This window comes from Sander vitreus, chromosome 4 (genome assembly GCF_031162955.1).
Source record: "Sander vitreus isolate 19-12246 chromosome 4, sanVit1, whole genome shotgun sequence".
Lineage (NCBI taxonomy): Eukaryota > Metazoa > Chordata > Actinopteri > Perciformes > Percidae > Sander > Sander vitreus.
In genome coordinates, this window is record NC_135858.1 from 8,389,123 (window position 1) to 8,413,252 (window position 24,130).

A 24,130-nucleotide genomic window follows, 5' to 3' on the forward strand; every position below is an offset into this window, starting at 1 on the left:
CATATCCAGACAACTTATCTTGGCTGGCACACACTGTTCTGGGCACTCGTCCAGGGATGAGCTTGAAGCCTTTTAATATCCAATCTATGGGGAGAACTTTGCTTTGACCCATGGTGGTGTCCGTCTTTTTCTCCATTCCTCTTTGTCTTAATGATCTTGTCCTTCAGTAAAGCACCACCCAGTGCTCTGATGCTCTGCTGGAATCAAATGCTGCCACAGTGCTCTCTTTCTTTTTCTCTCTATGCTACAGGGAGCTCCTCTGCCCTTTGCATCTTTCTGCAAATACTTACAGCACTCTCTCCCTTAAGTGTGATTCATTAATCTCCACAAGTTTAGAGAGGGTTCCTCAATCACCTCATTTTTACTGACAATGCGTAACAAATAATTGTGGCCATGGGGTAGTAACTTGAATAGAGCTGCACCAGTTACCTCGTTACTGCGATAATAGGAAGCATACTGCAGGTTTGATCTATAACTGTTTGTTCTACTGTTTGTTTATGCTGCGTTTTTGTAGATTGTTGTAGGCGCATCACATTTGGGTTGGGTGGAAGAGTGGTCTTGTGGTTAGAAAGAGCAAAACAAAGGTCACAATTTCAGGGAAACAACTGTATTATTTCCAGAGTAAAATTCCACCCTTGTGTACTAGTACTCTTATTATCAATAGTATTATTATCAATATGTGTTATTGAGTGAGTTAGTGAGCTCCAGGAGCTACTTGATGAGGTGTTGTAAGTTGCTTTTCCTTTCTGTCGTTGACTAGGACAATTATTCTACTAAAACGACTTCCAACCACCTTTTCAGAGGGGTATGAACTTCTTCTTTTCAAGGTTTCCTCTTAAGAAAGAGTGTCATCTTTAACTTAAACGATAACATGTTTCATGGCTGCTTTGCATTCTGGTCTACTTAGGCTATTGTCAGTGGAGCAATTGCTGCTTTTTGGATGCTTTTATATAGGCCTTAGTGGTCCCCTAATACTGTATCTGAAGTCTCTTTTATATAGGCCTTAGTGGTCCCCTAATACTGTATCTGAAGTCTCTTTTATATAGGCCTTAGTGGTCCCCTAATACTGTATCTGAAGTCTCTTTTATATAGGCCTTAGTGGTCCCCTAATACTGTATCTGAAGTCTCTTTTATATAGGCCTTAGTGGTCCCCTAATACTGTATCTGAAGTCTCTTTTATATAGGCCTTAGTGGTCCCCTAATACTGTATCTGAAGTCTCTTTCCTGAAATTCAGCCTTGGTGCAGAATTACAGCACTAGAGCCAGTCCCACAATGAGCTTTACCTAGGATGTGCCATTTCTGTGTCTGTAGCTTTAAATGCTATTGAGGAGGAGAGAGGGGGGGGCAAGGTGGAGAGTGGGGGTGTGGCCTTGACCAACTGCCATGCTTCGCTTGTTTGCAAGCCATGATGTCTCTCTCTTTCTCATGGGCGGGCCAAATTCTCTGGGCGGGCAAAGCAGAGAGAGGGGAGGTAACCTTTCCCCTTATGACGTCATAAGGGGAAGATTCCAGATCGGCCCATCTGAGTTTTCATTTTCTCAAAGGCAGGATACCCAGGGCTTGGTTTATATCTATCGCCATTTCTAGCCACTGGGGGACCATAGGCAGGCTGGGGGAACTCATATTAATGTTAAAAAAAACCTCATAAAGTGACATTTTCATGCCATGGGACCTTTAAACCTGACGAAACGTTCCTTCATTAAAAATGCAAGAACAGTTCCAAAAGTTCTTATCTCATGTTAAGTGTTTTTGGATAGTTTCTTTAGAGACACTATGTCTATCTGTAGAATATTTAAGTGATTACAGGATCTCTTGAATTATTCTGATGACCAAAGTTTCAGTTTGTAGAAAAATGAGCCAATTCCAGTTGAATTGGTTGGGTGTATTTATTGCTTTCAGCCCGATGCTCTGAGTTTCCCTGCATCAGATTCATGGTTGTGGTAGTTTGTATGATGTTGTAGTTTACCTTACTGTCTGTCACAGTGCATCACCACTGGGATGCCCCAAAGTTGGACATTTTCAAATTCTATACACACAGTTTTAGCTTTAACAGACATCATTTCATGTGATCAACATCTATATATATATATATATCCTATATATATAAATATGCAGGAAGTATATAAATCATTGCTTACTTAATACTGTACTCTGATATCAGCTAAAAGCCTGGAAGGTATTACGTTTAAAATACACATTATATCTCTTAACTCTACAACATGCCTTGTTGAGTATGAAGTTGCAGCACCAGCCATACAGGTAAAATGCTTAAGTATTGATGATTTGTGGTGGGATGTGGGGGAATGTGGGCAGTTTTCAGTTTGCGATGTGGAGAATTCCACATGATTGATCACTTTGTGTGTGCATCCTGTGATTCAGTCCAGAGTGAGTGGGTCGTCACATACAGCCACAAGCAGATGTCAGTGTGAGGATCGAATTGAAGAGGACACAAATCTGAGCTAAGCCTCTCTAGTCCTTACGTAACACCCTCAGCCAGGCACTATGCCTCACAGATCGCGGGTATTTATGAGTGACAATGACACACACTCCACACAAGCTCAAGTCCTTGTTCTCAGCAATATACTGTTTTTCTCTAATTTTCAGGAGAGAGAATGAAATAAGAGGATATATTTAGAACAGGCCAGCCACTCTTTGTGTACTGAACATTCCATTCTCTCGCTCTTTGTGTAACCTGCATCCATCCTTGTGGTCATGTCATGTGGAGAGGTGCACTGAGGCCATCGCTCATTGCTACATTTGACTCATCCTTCTGCAGTCAGGTGGTCAACAGGTACTTGTGCTCGTTCGCCTGCTGGGTTTCTCCTCCACTCAGAGCCAGCACCGGCAGCCTCTCTGGGCTGGAGGGGACCCCGCAGGCGCGGTAGAGAATTAGACAGAGAAGAAGGAGGAGGATGGCGACAAACGTGTTGCAGCCAATGGCCACCAACGCAGCTGTAGAAAGTCCTGTTATGCTCTCTTCAGATTCCATAATGAAGACTGGACTGCAGTGTTCAGTGTTGATCAACTTAGATGTTCGATTTTTAAGTTGGTTCCATGATGTCCTTAGTTTATTATTATGGATTGAGTAAGACTGAGCATCACCAATGTCTTGATTTAAGACTTATTGGTAGAACTTTGAATCCATATGATTATGATTACTCATGTCCACAGATGTACTTTACTTCGTTAGATGCTTTAGGTATTGTGAGGCGAAAAAAATCAATATGTATTGTGACTGTAAGAGGGGAGTTTTCCTTGGCATGATGCACGTTGTGTTTTGCCTAATATTTAGATAAGACAACAGCAGGAATGTCTCTGCCTGTACCTCTCACTGCAGAGATGAATGTTTACTCCTCAAAACTCTATTTTTCTTTTTAACTTAGGGTGACACACCACCATTCTGCCAAACAGATGAGCCTTGCAGCATTTTCTGGCGGTGTTTATTTCACAGTATCAAAAGATTATGATTCCAGTAAATTCCTACCGGTGTCTGTAAGAGAGGAAACAAATAGAACAATTAGGAGTAATTAAACACAAGCAGAGTATGAGATAGGACATATAACTACTAACCAATAAGGACTACTAACTAGTTTTGTGTCAGTCAGTTAACATATCATTAAACTTTCATCAGATGCGCAGGGATATAGCTGCATCTTTGATCTTAAACGTGGCTGCATCTGAGCTTGTGTGATGAGAAACCTTTCTGTGCTTATTTTTTGGTGTTAAATGTCAAATGAAATTGGTGACCAAAATGAAAAGGAAACAGGTCATGCTTATAATTAAACATTTTATTCTGATTATAGCAATAACCACAGTAAAGGAAAGTATAGATTAGGGGTTGCCAACCATGTGCCATGGATAGCAAACAGTCTGATGGTTTTCATTCCAACTGATCACCACAGATTAGTTTTCCCCCTCTACTTGAAGTACTGTGGAATCATGGTTGAAATGAAAACCTGCAGACATGGTTGGCAGGTCTGGATTACCAAAGTGGGCAACTGCCCCAGGGCCCCAAAACCCTGGGTTTACTGTATGTCTTTTGGTTTTGGTAATTTGATTAATTGTAAATTTGTTAGGGAATCTGTACCACTAAAGTACTACGGTAGCTCCGACCTTTTGTCCTCACACTGTAGCCTGGAAATCCAGACCCAAATCTGAAAGATTAATAAACCTGTTTGAGTCGTGATTCACTCGGATCTTTCACCCGAGTCTTTAAATTGACTAATGAATCGCAAGTCTCTAGCAAGGTTATTATAGTTTTGCATTTGCGTTTTCATTTTTATTTCGTTTTGACTTTTTGTTTTCAAATTCAGTTTAGTTTTAATTAGTTTTTAAAGTGGGTTTGCTAGTTTAGTTTAGTTTTTATCTTTTGAAAATGCTTAGTTTTAGTTTAGTTTTTATTAGTTTTAGTCTTTTTTTGTAATATGGGTTATTTGTCGGGGGCAAGATTCAAAATGGTTAGAAAAAAGTATTGTGTAATAATAACTCAACAAAAACATCATACAATTTTAGAAATATGTATTCACAATGTATTCAATAATAACACCAGTACATACAATGTACATATGATGAGCACGAATATGTAAACAGTCTACACAAGACGCCACAGTAAGTGCAAAATGTGTAAGTGACGTGTGCCAGGAAAAAACCTAAATAACCAATAGACTAAAGAAGACATCAACAGGTGTTTTGAACTTTGGTTCGAGTAAAGTGGTGAACTTTTTGAAGTCAATCGACTCACACAGTTGTGTAGACATCCCAGTATCAATACACATATTAGCCCACGCTTCCTCCCGTTTTTGGTGTTCCTGCGTATATACTAACCAGCAGCTATCCGGTCGCCGGTGAAAGCATGCCGCCTGTAGTGTTCTCTGTCCTGCTGTTGTCTCCGTCATGCTGCCTGCCCCACTAACACAGAACGTTTAGGGAACGGGGTTTAGGGTTAGGATTAGGATGTATGGATACAGGGCCATGGCCCTGTATCCATACATCCATGCCCTGTACCGTGGTTAGCTTCTGTTTTGGGGAAAGGGGGCTTTGCGTTCTCCTTGCCCTGTCACTGCTTCTTAAGGTAAGCTAGGATAGCCTCCTTGTGCGCGCTTCTCAAATGTACTTTCAAATTCGTGGGATTTTTCCCTTTAATAAATTGTCCACTTATTTTACCACCTTCCACTGCAAGGCACTTGCTTTTATCTGACACAGTCATAATCAAATAGGACTCTGCCGCTTTCTTCCGACTTTCGGTACCACCATGATGCCAGGCATGGGCGAGGGGCACGGACATGCTGTGTTCAATTTGACGTGGAATGTCGGAATTTCTGGGTTCCCAGTTGGAAACTATATGTCTACGGCATAGACTGAATAAAACAGGTCTATGGTCAGTAATGTCAACTCTGAAAGATATAACGTTATTTGCTCTGTGAAAGACATTGACAAAGACGAAAACTAAGGACATTTACTCGATAATTTTATTTTATTTTAGTTAAAGTAAACTTTAAAGTAGTGACACTAAAGTAGTGTCTGTGAACTGTTTTGCTCACAGACATTACAGTTTTAGTTTAGTTATCATTTTTTTGTAATGCCTCGTTTTTATTTTTATTTCAGTTAACGACAATGTTTTTTCCCACCTAGTTTTCGTTATTTCGTTCGTTTTCGTTAACGATTATAACCTTGGTCTCTAGTATCATTAACTCAGATCAGTTGAGTCCTACTACAATTCAATCTAAAATGATAACAGCGCCACACACAAACCTCTTGCAACATTAGCTACTACTAGTCCTAGCCACCTTAGCTGCCAAAAGCTTTAGAACTTACAATTTCATAGGCAACCACAACTCCACAAGTCAACTCAAGTGACTGAGTGAGCAGAGAGACAGTCCGAGACAGGTTATAGGAACTTCCCTACCTGCAGACTCAGAGCCGGAAACATTGCAAGCTCGAAGACCATGGGACTAACTCGAGGACTCATGAGTTGTCGATGACTCATGAGTTCTCGCGTGAGCACGCGAATCAGCCAGCTATGAGTGGATCTGTAGCAGATGAGCGAGTGAGGTCTCTCCTCGATCTTAGGGTAAAGCAAATCCACAACAAAAGCCACATTCTTTCACTTCTGAAATAACATACAATGTTCTGCATGTAGCCTAGCTAGGCCTACTGTAGGTTTTGGTGTATAATGTAGTATGTTAAAATGCAATTTTAACATAAAAGTTGAGCAGACAGTCCGAAACATTGCAAGCTAGCAATACTGACTCAAGTGACTCAAGTGACTCGCACAACCCGGATCAGTTTAGTGAGTGACTCAGAATAACCTGAATCCTTAAAAGGAATCAAGTTTGCCAGGCCTAAAGATTAAGGGTCTGGCAATGAGTAATGAAAATGGCCCAAGCATGAATTTGAAAATCTCACTGCATGCAATTGGATAACACTACGACCAATCACAACAATACACGGGGTGACGTTTCCAGAGGGTACCCATACGCTTGGCTACCAGCGGAGCTAACTGATAGATTAAACTCTTGCCGTATCCGGTCGGCAAATCAGCAAAAACGTCCTTCTTGCAAAGGAACGATTCAAGTGCCGTCTTCTGTTCCTCTTTTACATAAAATGCCAAGTCTAACTCGTTTATCGTAGCGGCCAAAGCCGTTTCAAACAACTGGCGTTCATCCGTAGCCATCTTGCAATGTTTACTAATGACTTTGACGTCGCAGCGCTGTCGTCATCTGTTTAGCTCGCCTCTGGCCCGCCTATATCAGATACACCGATGTGATTGGTGCACTCGGCTACAAGGGCGTAGTTAATGAGCATCATTACTGAATGCCAGAGTGACTCTCTGAGCAAATTCAAATTGTGCTCTCGCGAGAACTCTGGATTTCCAGGGTACTCACACTGTGCACGTTCCTAAACAAGTGTTAAATCAAGCTTACACAAATTAAGTACTCCACTTAGAAGTCCACTGTGGTTAGCTTTGTTAAATTTGACACAACCACCATTAGGCTGCTGCAAAATAACCACACAATATTCATAGGCTGCTGTTCTTTCACACATACAACTCTCACATATAAGAATATGCTTTCTGCTTAAAAGACACCAATCTGGACTCTCCACTCCATTACCACAACTGTCAGTATGCACTGCTTTTGAAGTGATAATATCAGTGTCTATGACACTGTTACTAACCCCCAAACTATTCCTTAGACTGATAATGTATGATAATGGTTTCTTCCCAATCCCATCCCGTTTCTATGTGCACCACTGGTGCACTGCAAGCCTTCAACTATACACCAAAAGTGGGGCTGCACTTTGATTCACCAAAATAAACCCAAATTCTGTATCAGATCAGATGCTGCATAGCTTTTGTTTCACATGCACTATCTCACTCTTCCACACTTGTCTACATACTTGATGTGCTCATCTTTCTTCATAATCCTTCAAATTAGCATCTGCAGTACAGACGGCCCATATGCTAATACGGATGCACAATATCAGGAACTAGATTGAAAATTCACTCCCATTATTTTCCCATTTGGTAAATTTGCATATCCATAAATTTACATTGGAATAGCACAACTTATGCTACAGGGAGTGAATAGTGTTTACCTGGAGAGTGCTTATTGAGTCTCATCATTTTTAATTCATAAAAACATCCAAACAACATCAGAAAAATACTTGCTGTGGCCGGGTTAGCTCAGTTGGTAGAGCAGGCGTACATATATAGAGGTTTATTCCTCGACGCTGTGGGTTCGACTCCAACCTGCGGCCCTTTGCTGCATGTCCTCTCCCCTTTCATGTCTTCATCTGTCCTGTGAAATAAAAATGCCCCAAAATAATCTTAAAAAAAGAAAAACACTTGGTGATTTACTGTTGTGGCAGTTATTGTGAGAACTGATCAAATAAATTATCTGAATTGATGTGATGTTCATTGTGGTCCTGATTTAGTTCAAACAAATGAGCATTCATTTGCAGTCATCTCTATGCAATAAAAACACTTGCTTAGACACTAAACTTTGAACACCTGTCTTTTCATTTTGTTTACTATCACCGTTAATGCCATAAAAAGGGTGACATGCAGTGATCTCTTCCATGTAATTCTGTCAGAACAGCAAAATGTGTGTCATCATATTGGATGAAATTCAGTACAGTTAACAACATAATTAATAACTATTGATCATGTTAGTCAAGGTTTATATTTGTATTCAACCTTGAATATGGATAAGGCAAACTTATCGAAGGGCAGAGAGTGGGAGCTTTTCATTTTTATATTGACTTTCAATTGGCCTTAATGTGCGTTAAGGAAAATATCCTTAAAGCTCAAGAGTGGTGGCTCTAGTTCTCAATTCAGAAGTTGTGCTCTGCATTCGCAAATACAGTAAGTGGTTAATAGCATTAAGTCACTTCCCATGAGAAAAATCGTATTGTATTATGTATTCCCAAGTGAATTATTCACTTGGATCTCTTTCTCTCTGTGGGTTACACACACAAAACAACACACACATAAAAAATCTACCTAGAGCTGTTGGCAAACCTTGACAGCAGTGTCGCACCCAGACCCCTAATCACCTATTGTCAATCCATCTGATCTGTTAATCATATTTCCCTGCCTCAGTGAATTTTATACACCCACAACTGTAATGGGTGTGACAGGTGGATTTGATAAGGTCACAGAGCGTTTGATCTAGCTTTGGTGCAGCCTTCAACCCACAGGTGGAGAGGAGCCTCCGTTCTTTCATTCTTAAGAGATTAAGGAGGATTGTTATACATCACAAACAATTGAAAACTTCCCCTGAGAGTCTAAGGATGCAGCAATCCAAGAACAAAGAGATCTCCTTTGTGTATCATTATTTAATTCAGTGTCTAATTACGTCACATTTTAAGATGCTTAGGTTACCTCCAGTCCTGTGGGGAAAAAACACCTTTTTTACTGTCTGGATGTTTACTTCAGCTCGCCAAGACTTTTTGAATTTTGTGTGCTGTCGCATGACAGAGCAAAGTCGTTAGATTCATACCCATTGCTCACTTACCTCGCAGACTCAGCCAACAGTTTGTCTTCTGAATAAATATCCCGCTGTATAATTAAGTTATCATCCGTTTCTGTTTATGTGGACAACAGTTCCCTCTTCAGCTTTCTACCATGCTCTTTCCCCTTCTCTCATCTCTGCCTCTGTCTCACCCTGATTCTTTCCCCTCTCCATCTGATCCGCTGCACTACACACACCACTGAAGACGAGGCAGTAGTGCACACTTCTTGCTGATGAGAGAGCTCTCCAATAGCAGAGACAGGGAGAGAGAGAGAGAGAGAGAGAGAGGAGGAGGAGGGGCTGTGCTAGTCGATCTCAGCAGTGATATCAAGCGTAAGGGAGAGAAGAATGGGTTGGATGTAATTACACAGGGCTCCTGCTGCAGACAGGATTTGGGGGGGGGGGGGCGAGGTTGTTACGAACAAGCAAAGCCGCCTGTCAGACAAAACAATGACTTCCGCATCGCAGAGTATGGCCAAACAAATTGTTTTAGCTGTTCAACGCAGGAATGGGAACAGACAGAGGCACGCTCAGCTATTATGAGAGGAACCTAAATTAAGACTCAAGGACTTTGTTTTTCTTACTCTCATTACAAAGCAAGTTTATACAGTTTCCAAACTAGGAACTTTCCCTTGTCTGTCCAAGTCTCATGTTTGTTTCTTTTTTTTTTCTTCCATCATGATGCTTCCTCCTCCTTCGGCCCTGCTAGTGATGCACTTTTTGGGGGTTTGATAGTGCCCCATAAATAGATAGTCCTGAAACCAATGGAAGTCATGTTATCATGTTACGTTAGGTTTTAGATTAGAATGAATTGGCCCTAATGCTGGCTCACAAATTGGAAATATACCACACTGCATTTTTAAAGTCATTACATAAGCCTACCCTTTAGCTCGTCTGATCAATACTCTAATATAAGGCCAAGCTAAGTAAGCTGCAAAATGATCACTGTGGCAGGGTTTCCAGTAAGTAACGCTATCATATGGACTGCTCACAATGATTTCAGCACAGAGATGTCTTCAAGGCTGAAAAACAGCTGACAAAGCAGAGAGAGAAACAATTAGTGTTGCAGCCAGAGGGTCTTACCCATTAAGCGCTATAAGCAAGTGCTTAGGGACCCCTAGAAAAGATTTAAATTTTTTAATGAACATGAGACAGTAACGTAATAAAAAATGTAATTTCCCAAACACTGATAGAAACTGATAACATTTCGTGCCATTTTTGCCAGCAGATACTGACAAAACAGTAAGCTCAGAGACAGCAAAATGGACAACTAAAGCGTGTTTTACAGTAACCGCAGCCCAGCTGGCGCGAGCATATGTGACGTCATGAAATCGCCGTAACTATTTATACCCGCGCTGGTGGTAGCGACACTAGTTGCAGTCTTCTCCAGAACAGAGGTGGCTCTAATGAGGAAAGGTGACCGACTTTGCTCTTTCTGTGGACTAGAAGAAGAAGAAAAAGATAAACAACGGCAGAACTGGCAGCAGCAAAGCTTCGATGTGATTCAATGACCTACTTCGTCGGATCAAGCCTTTCATTCACCATAAAAAAACTCATCTTAACCCAGTAAGTTTACAAGAGAGACTTGCAGTCACTCTGAGAGTCCTTGCATCCGGTTGCCCAGGAGCTTGTTCATGCTTTCTGTTTCCCCTTTGTCGCGCGCCGCTGAAAAAAAAAGAGTGGTGCGCGATCTCGGCTCGCACGCTATAAATCCGGGGGCGCCGGCAAGATCTACGTCATTTTGACGTCACGATGGCGCGCGCCAGGTTGGGAACAGCCAGTATAATTCACCTTTAAGGTAGGCTAAGTAGGTAATTTAATCTGTCCCTTACAAAACAAGAACTCCCAGGATTCTGTGGTTAAATTTTTTTTATTAGTTATTACTTATTATCATAAGTTAAACAAAATTAATGAATAAGACAAGAACGGAATTCTACACAAACTGGCATTTCAATCAGGAGAGACTGTTTGCAGATATGCAAAATGTTTTATTGTACAAGAGCATAATCTGAACATTGTATTGGAGATTGAACTCCATTGTTATATTAATACATTTGATATATTAATACATTTAATATAGGGGTAGGGAACCATGATGTAACCCCCCGATGGAATCCAGACACCGGTGGCGGTGGAGAAGGGCCGGAAGACCAGACCGAGGAGGCACTGGAGCGACAGCCGTAGAATCACTAGGACGGGAGGTGGAAGGGGAAGAGGAGGGACAACGCCTTTCTGAAATGACAGCTGATAGCACAGGGAGAGAAGCACTTTTAAAACAGTGTTGTGACGCTGTGATTGGCCTATGGAATCTTTGGCCGTTCCTGATTGGATTATCAGAAGGAGAGCGCCTCTAGCGCTGATTCACTTTAGGAGAGACTGATTATTTGTTAGGTCTTCCTGAAAGAATTTGCGCTGAGCTACATAAGTATCTTCACAAGCTATGCTTCGACAGTTTACCAGCACTGCAACCTGTGATTTAAGTAAAATAAATTACATTTGGAAGTCGGTTTAGGAAAGTGGTATAGTTCCTTTCATATTGCAACAGCCATATGTTATACGGATGAAAGGTCACTGTAAAAATAGTCTCGCATTGCCAGACCTATCTTCACAGCGCTGCGGAGTAAGGTCTGGCCCCTCCAAACATACACTCCTGGATAGGCGAGAAAAAAAAGGCCCTGAGATGGACCATTCATAGGGTTAGGAGGTAATAGACAAATACTGTATTCACTGTAGTCTATTTAAAGGGGCTGTATTCAAAATACTGAACAAAAAGTGGGCTGGGATTGCCTCCACTTATGAGTACATTATGTGTGCTTAAACTAATATTTACACCACTTTTTTTTTTCAAATTGAATAAGGTTCATTCAGGCTGTTTATTCCAATAAGCTATTAACATGTTTAGTTATGTTTTCAATATATACAGTCGCTCACTGTCGAGGCTGACACTGTCAAACACAACAATTATTCTGGCAAATGTCTCAATTACAAAGTCAGGGAGCTGAAAAGTGCTGTACCATGTGACTTTTAAAGACTTGAAAAATATTTAATTTTTGAATCAATTTGTGAAATGTTTGTTTATTATTAAATGTTTCAATGCAACCTGGAACAGTGTAAGACATTTAAAAGGTATATTTTTGCTGTGAAATATATAATTAATGCATTCAGTTGCTAAATGTTTTTAAAATGTGAAATGAGATCAGATGAAAATGCATACAGTAATCACCACCTTGTGCCAACATGTTAAAAAACGCACTATTGCTATTATAAGTACAGTATATTTATATTGTGTGTTTGTGGGGTTTTATTTGTTCTATCTTCTCTTCTGCTTTCTTAATTACATTGACAACCATGACTGACCCATGTCTGTTTACTGTATAACTTAGTGGAAGGCAAGATCAATACTCAGGAAAACATGGAACATTTAGCTTGAGGCCCCTCTACAGGCCAGAAATATCATTGCTGGCGAGTGTAGACTGGTTTGAATTGACTGTGGAAGACGTCTTTGTGCAGACTAACAGGCTTCACAGGAAAAAAATCAAGAATCTGCAGCTTCCCTCTGGGACTTTGGCTGTTCAGCAAAGATACAAGTACTGTTAGCAATGTCAAATTCCTCAACAATATCGCAAACTATTGATCAACTGTGAATAATAACATAACATGATGTAATACCAAAAAACACACAAAGGCGAAATAGCAGAATTTAGACTGAATGTGACAGATAAGGCTGTAAAACTGTTGCCGTGGCTCTCTCTCTTTGTTTTTGCTCACACATGCAAACACACACATAACTCAAAATGCCAGGATTTGGGATCAAAGTCAGCGCTTGAGAGAGAAAACCAATGGAAAACAGATTGGCACCTTGGCTGTGCGTAGGCAGGACATACTGTAACTCTCTGTTAGCTCCCACATATTCTTATAAGCAGGTCTTTTCAAAAACAAATACGGAAGAAGACCTGGGACATAAAGAAAACCGCTGTACACACCTGTATCAGCAGAAAATAAGACCACACTTTCATCTGTCATCTGGTTGCTGTAAATTTAAATTCCATGCACCTGTGGAATGATTATTAAAATCACGGAACATAGAACCGTACATATTTTGCTTTACACTTATTTTGCTGCCAGATTTTGACAGATGCAGAAAGCAATATAGGCAGAGGTTTACGCAGCATACAAAGAAATATATTCCAGGTCCTGGCAGGAATCACTGGTTTTTTATCAGTAGCCTTCTAACGGTTCCTTAAAACGCAGTCATAACTTCACAACATGACATATTAAATAAAGATTAAAGATGTCATTGCTGAAATGGCCGCAGCAAATTTTGCTATCATGTCAATGACCTCCCTCCCTAGAATTCATATTATCAAGGGTGGTAGCGAGGTGTAACCTAATATACGGTCAATTCTGTTCATTATTATGTAGAGTCCATTATCAACAAAAGACACACAAAAAACATTTATTTTCCATTTATTCTCCTTTGCTTCCCACAGATGAGTATCTTGTCTTCACACTGCAGTGTTTGTAATCTCCCCTAGCACACCACAAACCACCTCCAGCTGAAACACACCCACGCATGTGAAGTTAATAATGTTTCCGAATGGAACTAAAGAACTGCAGGACATGTAATTCACAAGAAATCTGTTTTCAGAGGGGATGCAGTTTTGAATTCAGTAAAGTCTAAGTGGTTCCTATGCTTACTTACAGTTTCAGCCTGTGCTAGCCTCACAGTAGTAGTAGTCAGAGGATCTAGCTAGTGCACACAACATTACTGGATAGGAGAAAAACATGCTCTGATTTATTGCCATTTCTTTAAACCAATCACAATCGTCATGGGCGACGCCAAGCGCTGGACGCAGCACTGGTGCCTCTGCAAAATAGCGTCGGGAAGGTACTTGTTTTGGTGGAGCATGTGTACGTAGGGAGGCGAGCTCTGGATTTCAAATGTCTGTCGAGCATTTGATGAAAATTTGACAAAAAAAAAAAGATGAAAGTAATTTGATTGTCGGTTCTAGCTCGGAGTTTAGAATGCCAACACAAAGGAAGTGGAAGGTGAGGGACATCGGGCCTAAATGAGTGAAATCCTTTACAGCGTTGTGGAGGAGGGTCTGGCAATGTGAGACTAACCTCACAGTAACATGTGTCCAGCACACAGTAACCTAAACTTCACTCACATCAAAATAAACACAGCACATGATATACATCCATCCATCCATCTTCATCCGCTTATCCGGGGTCGGGTCGCGGGGGTAGCAGCTCCAGCAGGGGACCCCAAACTTCCCTTTCCCGGGCCACATTAACCAGCTCCGACTGGGGGATCCCGAGGCGTTCCCAGGCCAGGTTAGAGATATAATCCCTCCACCTAGTCCTGGGTCTCCCCCGAGGCCTCCTCCCAGCTGGACGTGCCTGGAACACCTCCCTAGGGAGGCGCCCAGGGGGCATCCTTACCAGATGCCCGAACCACCTCAACTGGCTCCTTTCGACGCAAAGGAGCAGCGGCTCTACTCCGAGCTCCTCACGGATAACTGAGCTTCTCACCCTATCTCTAAGGGAGACGCCAGCTACCCTCCTGAGGAAACCCATTTCGGCCGCTTGTACCCTGGATCTTGTTCTTTCGGTCATGACCCAGCCTTCATGACCATAGGTGAGGGTAGGAACAAAAACTGACCGGTAGATTGAGAGCTTTGCCTTCTGGCTCAGCTCTCTTTTCGTCACAACGGTGCAATAAATTGAATGTAATACCGCACCTGCTGTGCCGATTCTCCGACCAATCTCCCGCTCCATTGTCCCCTCACTCGCGAACAAGACCCCAAGGTACTTGAACTCCTTCACATTCCTATATAGTTCATGGTCATTATTCACAGTCATTATTTTTGTTATGACAATATGCACTACAATCAATCATCATCATACAATCATCCATACTTTGCTACTGTGCGTGCCACAGTCATGAACCAGTTTGAAGTAGAGATGGTCCGATACCATTTTTTGCTTCCCGATATCGATTCCAATACCTGAACTTGCGTATCGGCCGATATATCCGATACCAGTGTGTCATATATTTTATTATGTTTTAACAGCTGTATACTACTATCCCTGTATGGATGTGATTTCTATCTTTGTTGTCGGTCTGGCTCAGGTTATACTCTTTGTGAAACATGAACAAACAAACAAACAAAATGAATGCCACAGAACGTTCTTTTACCATGCAGTTTGACAGTCAGTTATAACGGAAAAAGAACATAAATAAACTACTTTAATGTAGATTTTCTTTAGGGCTTTATTACGTGGTATCGGATCGGTGCATAAACTCCAGTACTTCCCGATACCAGCATTTTGGGAACATCTCTAGTTTGAAGCAATGGTTATTCTACCACGTGTGTTTTTCAAAGGTCATTTGTGTCATACAGAGAACAAATTTCAGCAGGTCAGAAAAGGACAAGTCTTAAAGGTCACCCTCTGTGATACAATGATTTCTAAATAGCCACAATAGGGTGAACAGTTATAATCTATTAAGGTAAAAACAAGATAAAGGAAAAGCTAAACTAGCTAAAGCTAAAAAAATAAAAATACCTAATCTAATTTACTATTTAAATGCAAAATACACTGACTATATAACTTATTTATAAATGAATTAAAGCTTTTTCATAATTAATTATTTCTCTAGTAATCATTGATAGAAAAAATGGACATAAACAATAATACTATAATTAAAAACAATAATGCAATTTAGGCTGCTCAGTGTATGTTTAGGTAGTACGTTAGTGATGTGGTCCTTACTATAATTGTAAACAGCACTACATTCTATAATCACTATAACGTCTTTTATTTTTCCTCATCATTCCCACAGTTATCCTCTTTCATGTATTCAAACTGGATCAAACTGCTGCTCCCTGGGAGGAATGTGTCATGGGATATGTACCAGCATGGAGGCTCTATCTTGTGTTAATGGAAGCAGCTGCTTTGAGTGGCCTATTTATGAGTACTTCATGTGAATCATGGAGTGCTCTCCAAATGTATTGGCTATTGCAGCTAGCAGCAAAACAGCAAAGCATCAGGTGAGTTGATGCTGTTGAATGCGAGCTGGAAAATAATATGATTCATTATTCTGGTAGGGAAGAAAAAAACACAGCTGTCTCACAAAGCTGGAAATCAGATCACTTTAATGAAAAAATGAAATGAAAACTATATTAATGCATTTTGTTTGTGTGAATTTTCAATACAAAGGAGTTTCATTATATTGTAAGGTAATCAGTTAGCTGTCACAAAGTCTACCTTGATCTGTAATCTTTCTAAGCATGCTTTCAAGTCGCCTAATCCCTGCACTCATTTCATTTTTCATCTTGTTCTCTCGAGTTTTGCTTTGGTGTGACATCAAAGAGGTGGCACTACAAACACGCTGCAATTCTCTTTCAAGTAATGGGAGATAATAGTACAAAATTACTGCCAAACCTTATTTGTCCAAGTGCATTAGAATAACTGCTGAAACTTGGCAGCAGGCCTATTACATCAGAGGCACTGCTTCGAATTACACCTGCATACAGAAGATTGGTTTGACGGAAAAGGTGCATGCTGCAAATCAAAAAGTGAAAACCCAAACAGTACAGTTTATTTATTTATTTTATTTACAGGTTTTTTTTATTTTTTATTTTGCATTTAGGTGTTAATTTGTATGTCCATAAAGGTCATTAAAACTCCATGGAGAGCTGTGAAAATAAATGTATGAAAACAGCCCAAAAGTGTTGTTAAATAGCAACAATAAAAAAAAAGTGAGAAGAGGTTTGAGGTGAGATTGATATTGTAACACAGGATCAGGACCCTCCTGCTTGAACCCATCTGAATCTTCACTTTATTTCCTACCTTTTATGACACTTTACATATGTATCAGTTACCTTGCAACAGGGTCAGTTCAGCCTGACCGCGTGACATGCTGGGCAGCCTGCAACACGGAGGGGGATTCTTCTATATTTAGTTGGAGATATACTATGACATATCAAACTACAAGAAAATGTCCCCGCAAGACAGGTTGTACTTCAAGGTTCAAAGGAGGTTTTTAAGTTAACTTGGGTGAAAACGACATATTTTAAATAGGCCCGAGTCTGTTTCTGTAAATATATTTTTTTTAAATCCTAATTTTATACATAATTTAAAGGTTTAAAAGAGAGGCGGGGTATGAGGGTCTAATAGGCAACAGGTGTAGAGAATCTCAAGACATGTAATATGATCTTTTGGTTTGTGTTTACTTTAATATGATAGCTTTGACGCCAAATGTGGCACAGTCTGGAGCCATGGCAAGGCAGTCCACACAGGAAACAGCGTGGCACTAGTCAGGTAACATGACAGCAGGAATAGCTTAATTCTGTCGTTAGCAAGATGAAAATAATCAAACGTGTGACATTTTCACTGCAGTTGCCAAGAAAGGGGAAGTTGGTTTTAAGTGCGTTGTTAAAGGGGCACTTCAACAATTTAGTTAGTGACTGATTTGAAAGGATTTAAAAAAAACTGACGCCATAAAGGATAAGATACTGTGACTTTGATTCCCAAGAATCGGTCAAGCTCAAAACCCACTAAGAAATATATATTCCCATAATGCAATTAAGTACTCTATTAGACCCTTGCTGCCCCCAAAAAATGGGTTATTTCCTCTTTAAAGGTTACATAGTCTCACTTTAAAAACCCATTATACATGCGGAGTAGTGCTCTTTGCAACATGTCAACTGATAATAAAATCGGTTGGGTTGCCCTTTCACAGTAAAACATAGAAAAAAATGAAACAAAGGAAGGTTTGTTTATACAGTTAGCAGTAAATGCATCTAGAAATGTGTTCAGAGCTAATTAATAAGGAGTTTGCTGTTATTTTTAAAGAGCATTAAACATTGTAAATTCTCTGAGTAAAATTTCCAAGTCGTACTGTACATACCAAAGTTATGACATACACATTATAATAACAATGAAGATAAATATCAATAATCAATAATGTCAATGGCAGTACTACATATTTCTAATAAGATTCTGTTTTGGGCATTTTTAGGCCTTTATTTGACAGGACAGCTAAGGACATCAAAGGGGAAAGAGAGGGGGGAATGACATGCAGCGAACCCTGGCCCGCTGCGTCGAGGACTAAACCTCTGTATATATGGGAGTATTGGCAGAAATGAAAGTGGGTATTATTGGTTATTTTTATATTGGAATATCATTTATTAACATCATTTGGTTTTGTCATGGATAAAGTGGGTATTTTGATAAAGTTACAGACCGTTTACTGTCATCATCTAGCTCTAGCAATGTTTTTACCAAAAAAAAAACGGGGTCTTCGGGGGTCACAGCCTAACAAAACCTTGCTGTGGACCATGGATTCACTACACATTTGTAGTAAGTTGCCCTTTTAAAAAAATTCAAAGCATCATTGACGTTAATCACTGAAATGAACACATTCACCACATTGTATCATCCTTGACTGTCCATATGAAGAATGATAAACGTGAGAGAAAGTGACGTACAGATTGAAGTAAACATGAGGCGAGTCATAGTCCTTTCATTGGCATCATCCACAGTTTCCTGTTCAACTGTCTTATTTCTCTTCTCCCACTTTCTCCCATTCCACAACACTAAAAATCCATCTGGAACACAAACAGAAGTACATTGAACACTTACATTACATAACATCTTTTAAATTGCATGTAGTGGTAGTTACCCACAGTAGACAAATCTGCCAGAGACATATTATAAAACTTACTATTTACTTTTATTGATACATAATAATGATATTTTTTTTCTCACATAATAATGCACTATATCATATAGATTTCATATACGATGAGACTTTTCTCTTTCACCTCCGTGCTGCATTTTACATCATATGTCACGATTGCAGATTTGACGCAAAATACAATGCCTGAAACCCCAAAGTGTTCAATATTAAATAAACAAACGAGTAATTATGAAATAAATTGTCACATGAATACATTGTTTAAAATATATCCTACAGATGCAATCATTTCTGAAATTATTTAAGAAAGTATTTTATTTATTTAATATTGAACATTTTCAAAAGGGAGGTTATGGAAATAGATACTTAAAATACTTTTCTACTGTATAATTAAGCAAACAAGAGGACTTAACAATGACATTGTGAAATTCAAAAATATCACAATGAATTAGGTGTGTGTAGGTGGATACAATATTCTATCTCAGTAAAAGTAGTTTTGTGGCTATAATAACCACATGGTAATGGTCATGACATATACTGTCATGCTGGCCAACCACAGGAGTGTGTCTTACAGTGGTGAAATGAACGGTGCAGGAGATAGCGATGATGAGGAGGCCGATGATGATGGAGGCAACAGCTACATAGAGGGCGTTCCTGCCCAGCCGCCTCGACCCATCATAGTCTCCATAAGCATAGCTGTTCCTAGACTGAGAATTAAAAAAAATCACTGTTGCACATAAAACTTTGTCAATAAAAAATAATGAAACAATTATGCTGTGTGGCGGACAAAAAGCTGTATTACAGTTACTGATTATAATTCTGTGACATCGTATGATTTACAATTACTCTCTGACGTATTATCTGGTGTTTCCTGTGTTTCTTTGTTAAAGCAACTAGGAGGGTTAAAGGTTACATAGTCTTGCATTGCCAGACCTTCCTCCACAGCGCTGCAGAGGAGGGTCTGGCGAGTCCACACAGCATTCCGGGATGGGAGAAAAAGGTGCTCTGGTTTATTGGCATTTCTTTAAACCAATCACAATCGTTTTGGGCGGTGCTAAGCGCCGAGTGGAGTCACAGTGCTGCTGCAAAATAGCCTCGGGAAGGAACTTGTTTTGGTGGAACGTGTAATATTCAAAACGGTTGTTTTAGTCGTGCAACAGAAAACTCAGATTGGACAGATCGTCTAGCTAGCTGTCTGGATTTACCCTGCAGAGATCTGAGGAGCAGTTAACCATAGTCCTCATAAATCCACCAGAGTTTAGAATTACAACACAAAGGTAACGGGACTTCCGAAAACGGACATCTGAAAAGAGTGACATCCAGCGGAATTTCCGACAGAATGAGAGCAATCCTGCAAGTGAAACGTCGTGGATATAGACTAAAGCCACTTATGCATGATAGGCGGCAAAACTGCTTTGCGCCAGCTGTTCCGTTGATTTCCTATAAGCTTTTATTTGCGCTGCGCTCAAAGTTCAAATTATTTAAACTTTGACCTAGTAGCCGCTGACCTTTCGAAAGCGCAAACAATGAGATAACAGCATGTCATTGCCTAGCAATGGGAAATAGCTTCCTTGCCACCCTTGATGACGTTTACCTGCGCTGCGCTTTGCTCTGCACCCTACCTAGTGGTGCACAGAGAGCAAATTGCGTGTAATGTGTAGGCGGCTTAAAGGTTATATGACACCATTGCCAGGAAACCAAATGTAATGGACTGTTACTTTGGATAAAATTACAGATTTCTCTGTTCTGTTTAAACATTGTTAAATGTTTGGGATAATGTATAAGTAGGCTACACAACTCAACAAAATATATTAACAGGCCTAGTCGTTTTCAGACATTTTACTGTAAGGTAGAAATGTTTAGCATAAGATTTGCAAAATATTTGTTTAACGTAAACACATTTTAGAAACTTTAACGTGTCATCTAAAGCTTTCTAACGTTTTGGGACCTGGTCCCATGCTTTAAAGGTCCTATGATATACTGCTTTTTGGATGCTTTTATATAGGCCTTAGTGGTCCCCTAATACTGTATTACATTACATTACATGTCATTTAGCTGATGCTTTTATCCAAAGCGACTTACAATTGCTATATATGTCAGAGGTCGCACGCCTCTGGAGCAACTAGTGGTTAAGTGTCTTGCTCAGGGACACATTGGTGCGATATCGCAGTGGGAATCGAACCTGGGTCTCCCACACTGTATCTGAAGTCTCTTTTATATAGGCCTTAGTGGTCCCCTAATACTGTATCTGAAGTCTCTTTGCCGAAATTCAGCCTTGGTGCAGAATTACAGCCACTAGAGCCAGTCCCACAATGAGCTTTCCTTAGTATGTGCTATTTCTGTGTCTGTAGCTTTAAATGCTATTGAGGAGGAGAGGGGGGGGCAAGGTGGCGGGTGGGGGTGTGGCCTTGACCAACTGCCACTCTGCTTGTTTGCAAGCCATGATGTCTCTCTCTTTCTCATGGGCGGGCCAAATTCTCTGAAGCAGAGAAAGCAGAGGTAACCTTCCTCCTTATGACCTCATAAGGGGGAGATTCCAGATCGGCCCATCTGAGCTTTCATTTTCTCAAAGGCAGAGCAGGATACCCAGGGCTAGGATACACCTATCGCCATTTCTAGCCACTGGGCGACCATAGGCAGACTGGGGGAACTCACATTAATGTTAAAAAACCTCATAAAGTGAAATTGTCATGCCATGGGACCTTTAATGGTTAAATTGTATATATTTTTTAATAATATTGGTAAAACAACACTAAGCAGGCCTGCTGGCAGATTACAAGTCTGGAAACACAACACATTGTTAACAGTCTGGTTTGTAGCTTGGCCAAGAACTGAATATCATCAGTTTGCAAATCATGCTGTAAGATGATTCAGGAAATGCCATGCTTACCATGATAGAGAAGACCAGGGCAACAATGTTGACGGGGTATGCAGGACAGAAGCAGGTAAAAATAGTCAAACAAAGGTAGCTGCGGAGTGGAGGTGGAGGTGCCTGTTCCTCTATAGAACCATGGTCGAGAAATACACTCCCACTAAGGGAATTTTTAACTTGCGAATTAAGCACTCCAAGAGCCATTGTACCTGGCAGAAATGAAACACAGTCAGGGGGGGGAAAACACAAAAATTTGAAACAGTGAAAAGTTACAAACAAGCTGCAAATAACCAGAACCTGAAAGGACAAAAAATCCAACTTGAGTTGAAGTCCAAATTTTAACTAGAAAATGTTTGAAACCAGAAGTTGATAAGAAGACTGATATGTTGTTGCTGATGGTTGTAGTCCTCTGTCAAAGCTGAAAATAGTGACGTTTGTGGGGAGAGTGGGAGCAGGAGAGAGCTGGAAGGGGATCACTAACCCGGCTGGCCTCCATCCAGCACACTGATGGCCCTGAGATGAAGCATGAGGCATCGACTCTGTTTTCCACTGCTGGCATCTCATCTCAAAGAAACACACAACATGCTGATACATGGAAATAATCCCTATCAACACTTCAGTGCCATGTAACTTCTATGAATGTTGTTAACACAGTAAACCCTTTACAGCAGGGATCTTCAACAGGGGGGTCCTCAGAGTCAGTGCATGGGGGGCCTCCAAATTATTGTTAATTTTTGAAAGTTTATTCAAAAAATGTAAAAGTCCAACATATTAGCAAATATAAATCCCCACTGCTTACTGGCCTATAGGTAAGGTAGTCACTAAGGCCATCCACAGATACATTAGTTCATCCTAAGGATTCACTGTGCCACATGATTTATAAAACTATGCCAACAATTGTTAGGCTATTTGAATAGCTTAGTATTCTATGCAAAAAAGGTATGTATAAAGGCTTTAGGCTGCCCTACACAGTATTGTAGGCCCAGTTTATCATACAACTTCATTGTATACACTATATATAGTAGGGGGTCAGTGGTGTAGTCTAATGTATTGTAGTGGGTATATATATATATATATATATATATATATATATATATATATATATATATATATATATATATATATATATATATATATATATATAGGCCAGAATCTGCCTTTGGGGGAGGGGGGGCATATTGGGAGATCTGGCTGTCCTTCCCAGGGAAGTTTTGAGCATCAACGACTTAATTTCCTGTATTCTGATACACTTTTATGCACCAATTTACGGTGGAAATACCTTAATTTAGCCTATATGAAGAAGAAAAACACAGATGACAATTCAAAATATATCAAAAATATAATGGAAAGTATGTTGTTGCGGGTCATTGGGCATTTTTAAGTGGGTACATGGAAATCCTGGAGCTTTCTTAGTGGGTATACTGCGTATACCTGCGTATCACATATAATACACCACTGTAGGGGTCCCTGCTCCATTTCTCTTTTAGTTAAGGGGTCCTTGGCTTACAAAACATGTAAGACCCCTGCTTTAGACTACACAAGGGTCAGGAATGTTGCTGTACCATGTACCCTTCTCTTTGTGTTTGTCTGGAACTGTCACAGTTGAATTTAAAACTTGTGAAAACACTGTTGAAAGTATCAGGCTGCACATGGCAAACAGGTTCTCCTTGCACATTCACTACATCTTGAACGTCTCGTCATTGTAACTTCTTGGCATTTGTCTTCTTTAGGTGCTTTTCACATAACACCTCAGAAATATTATAGCAAGAAAATGATCCAATATGGTTTAAATGTTTCCTCTCGTGACATGTTTGTTGTGAGTGATCTCTGACAAAATCAGGGTTTTGGAATCGTTTTGTCTTTTTTACTAGGATTCTGTACGTGATGAACAAAATATGAGTTTTCTAATCTGGTGTCCTCACAGATATTTTTGCCATGCTTAAGATACTTTTACTCAAGTCTTACAACGATTAAGAGAGCGGAGTTTTAACTGGGAATTCAGAGATGCACCCAATGAACTTAACCTCCACCTCAATATGCCAGATTCCCTTTGAATGTGCGTTGTGGAGGTCAGAATATTTAAGTCAAAGTTCAATTAAATTGAAGTTTTGCCGCACAACCTTACAGAAAATCACCATAGCATGCACCACTTTTGGTGTATCTCCAGGTCAAATCTGCTTGGGGGGGGGATATTTTTGAATACTTCCACTAGGTGTCTCCAAATTCAGAAACGTTACATATATACGTAGTCAACTATATTATAATAAATAAATAAAAACCATCACAATCAAATGCTTTAGAATAATTTATTAGGATTTTAAAATTGAAATTATCAGAAAAAGAAAACAAGAAAAAAAAAAAGAAAAGCATTGCTGTAAAGCTTGGTGGGGGACAGCCCAAATCTTAAACTTTAACTGAGCTCATATAGAGCTACAAGCTCCATTCAAAGCATTGGCCCTTTTCCTTACATCAACACAACAAAAGACAGCATTAAAATCAATATACAAGGGGAACAAGATCTCAAAACAGAAAAATAT

At 40.0% G+C, this 24,130-nt stretch overlaps 1 protein-coding gene and 1 long non-coding RNA gene across 2 annotated transcripts; one reads left to right on the plus strand and one right to left on the minus strand.

Annotated features, from left to right (window-relative positions):
* Nucleotides 1-10,397: 10,397 nt before the first annotated feature.
* Nucleotides 10,398-12,371, plus strand: LOC144516189 (uncharacterized). The gene is made up of 2 exons (XR_013501818.1): nt 10,398-10,813; nt 11,096-12,371. It is a non-coding gene; the product is annotated as an uncharacterized LOC144516189 (long non-coding RNA).
* A 6,249-nt stretch (nt 12,372-18,620) lies between these two features.
* On the minus strand, nt 18,621-21,797 carry LOC144517457 (transmembrane protein 233). The gene is made up of 3 exons (XM_078249587.1): nt 21,612-21,797; nt 19,294-19,428; nt 18,621-18,632 (listed from the first exon to the last, which is right to left on the minus strand). Exons 1-3 carry the CDS (start codon nt 21,795-21,797, stop codon nt 18,621-18,623), a joined length of 333 nt encoding a protein of 110 aa, XP_078105713.1.
* Between the last annotated feature and the right edge of the window lie 2,333 nt (nt 21,798-24,130).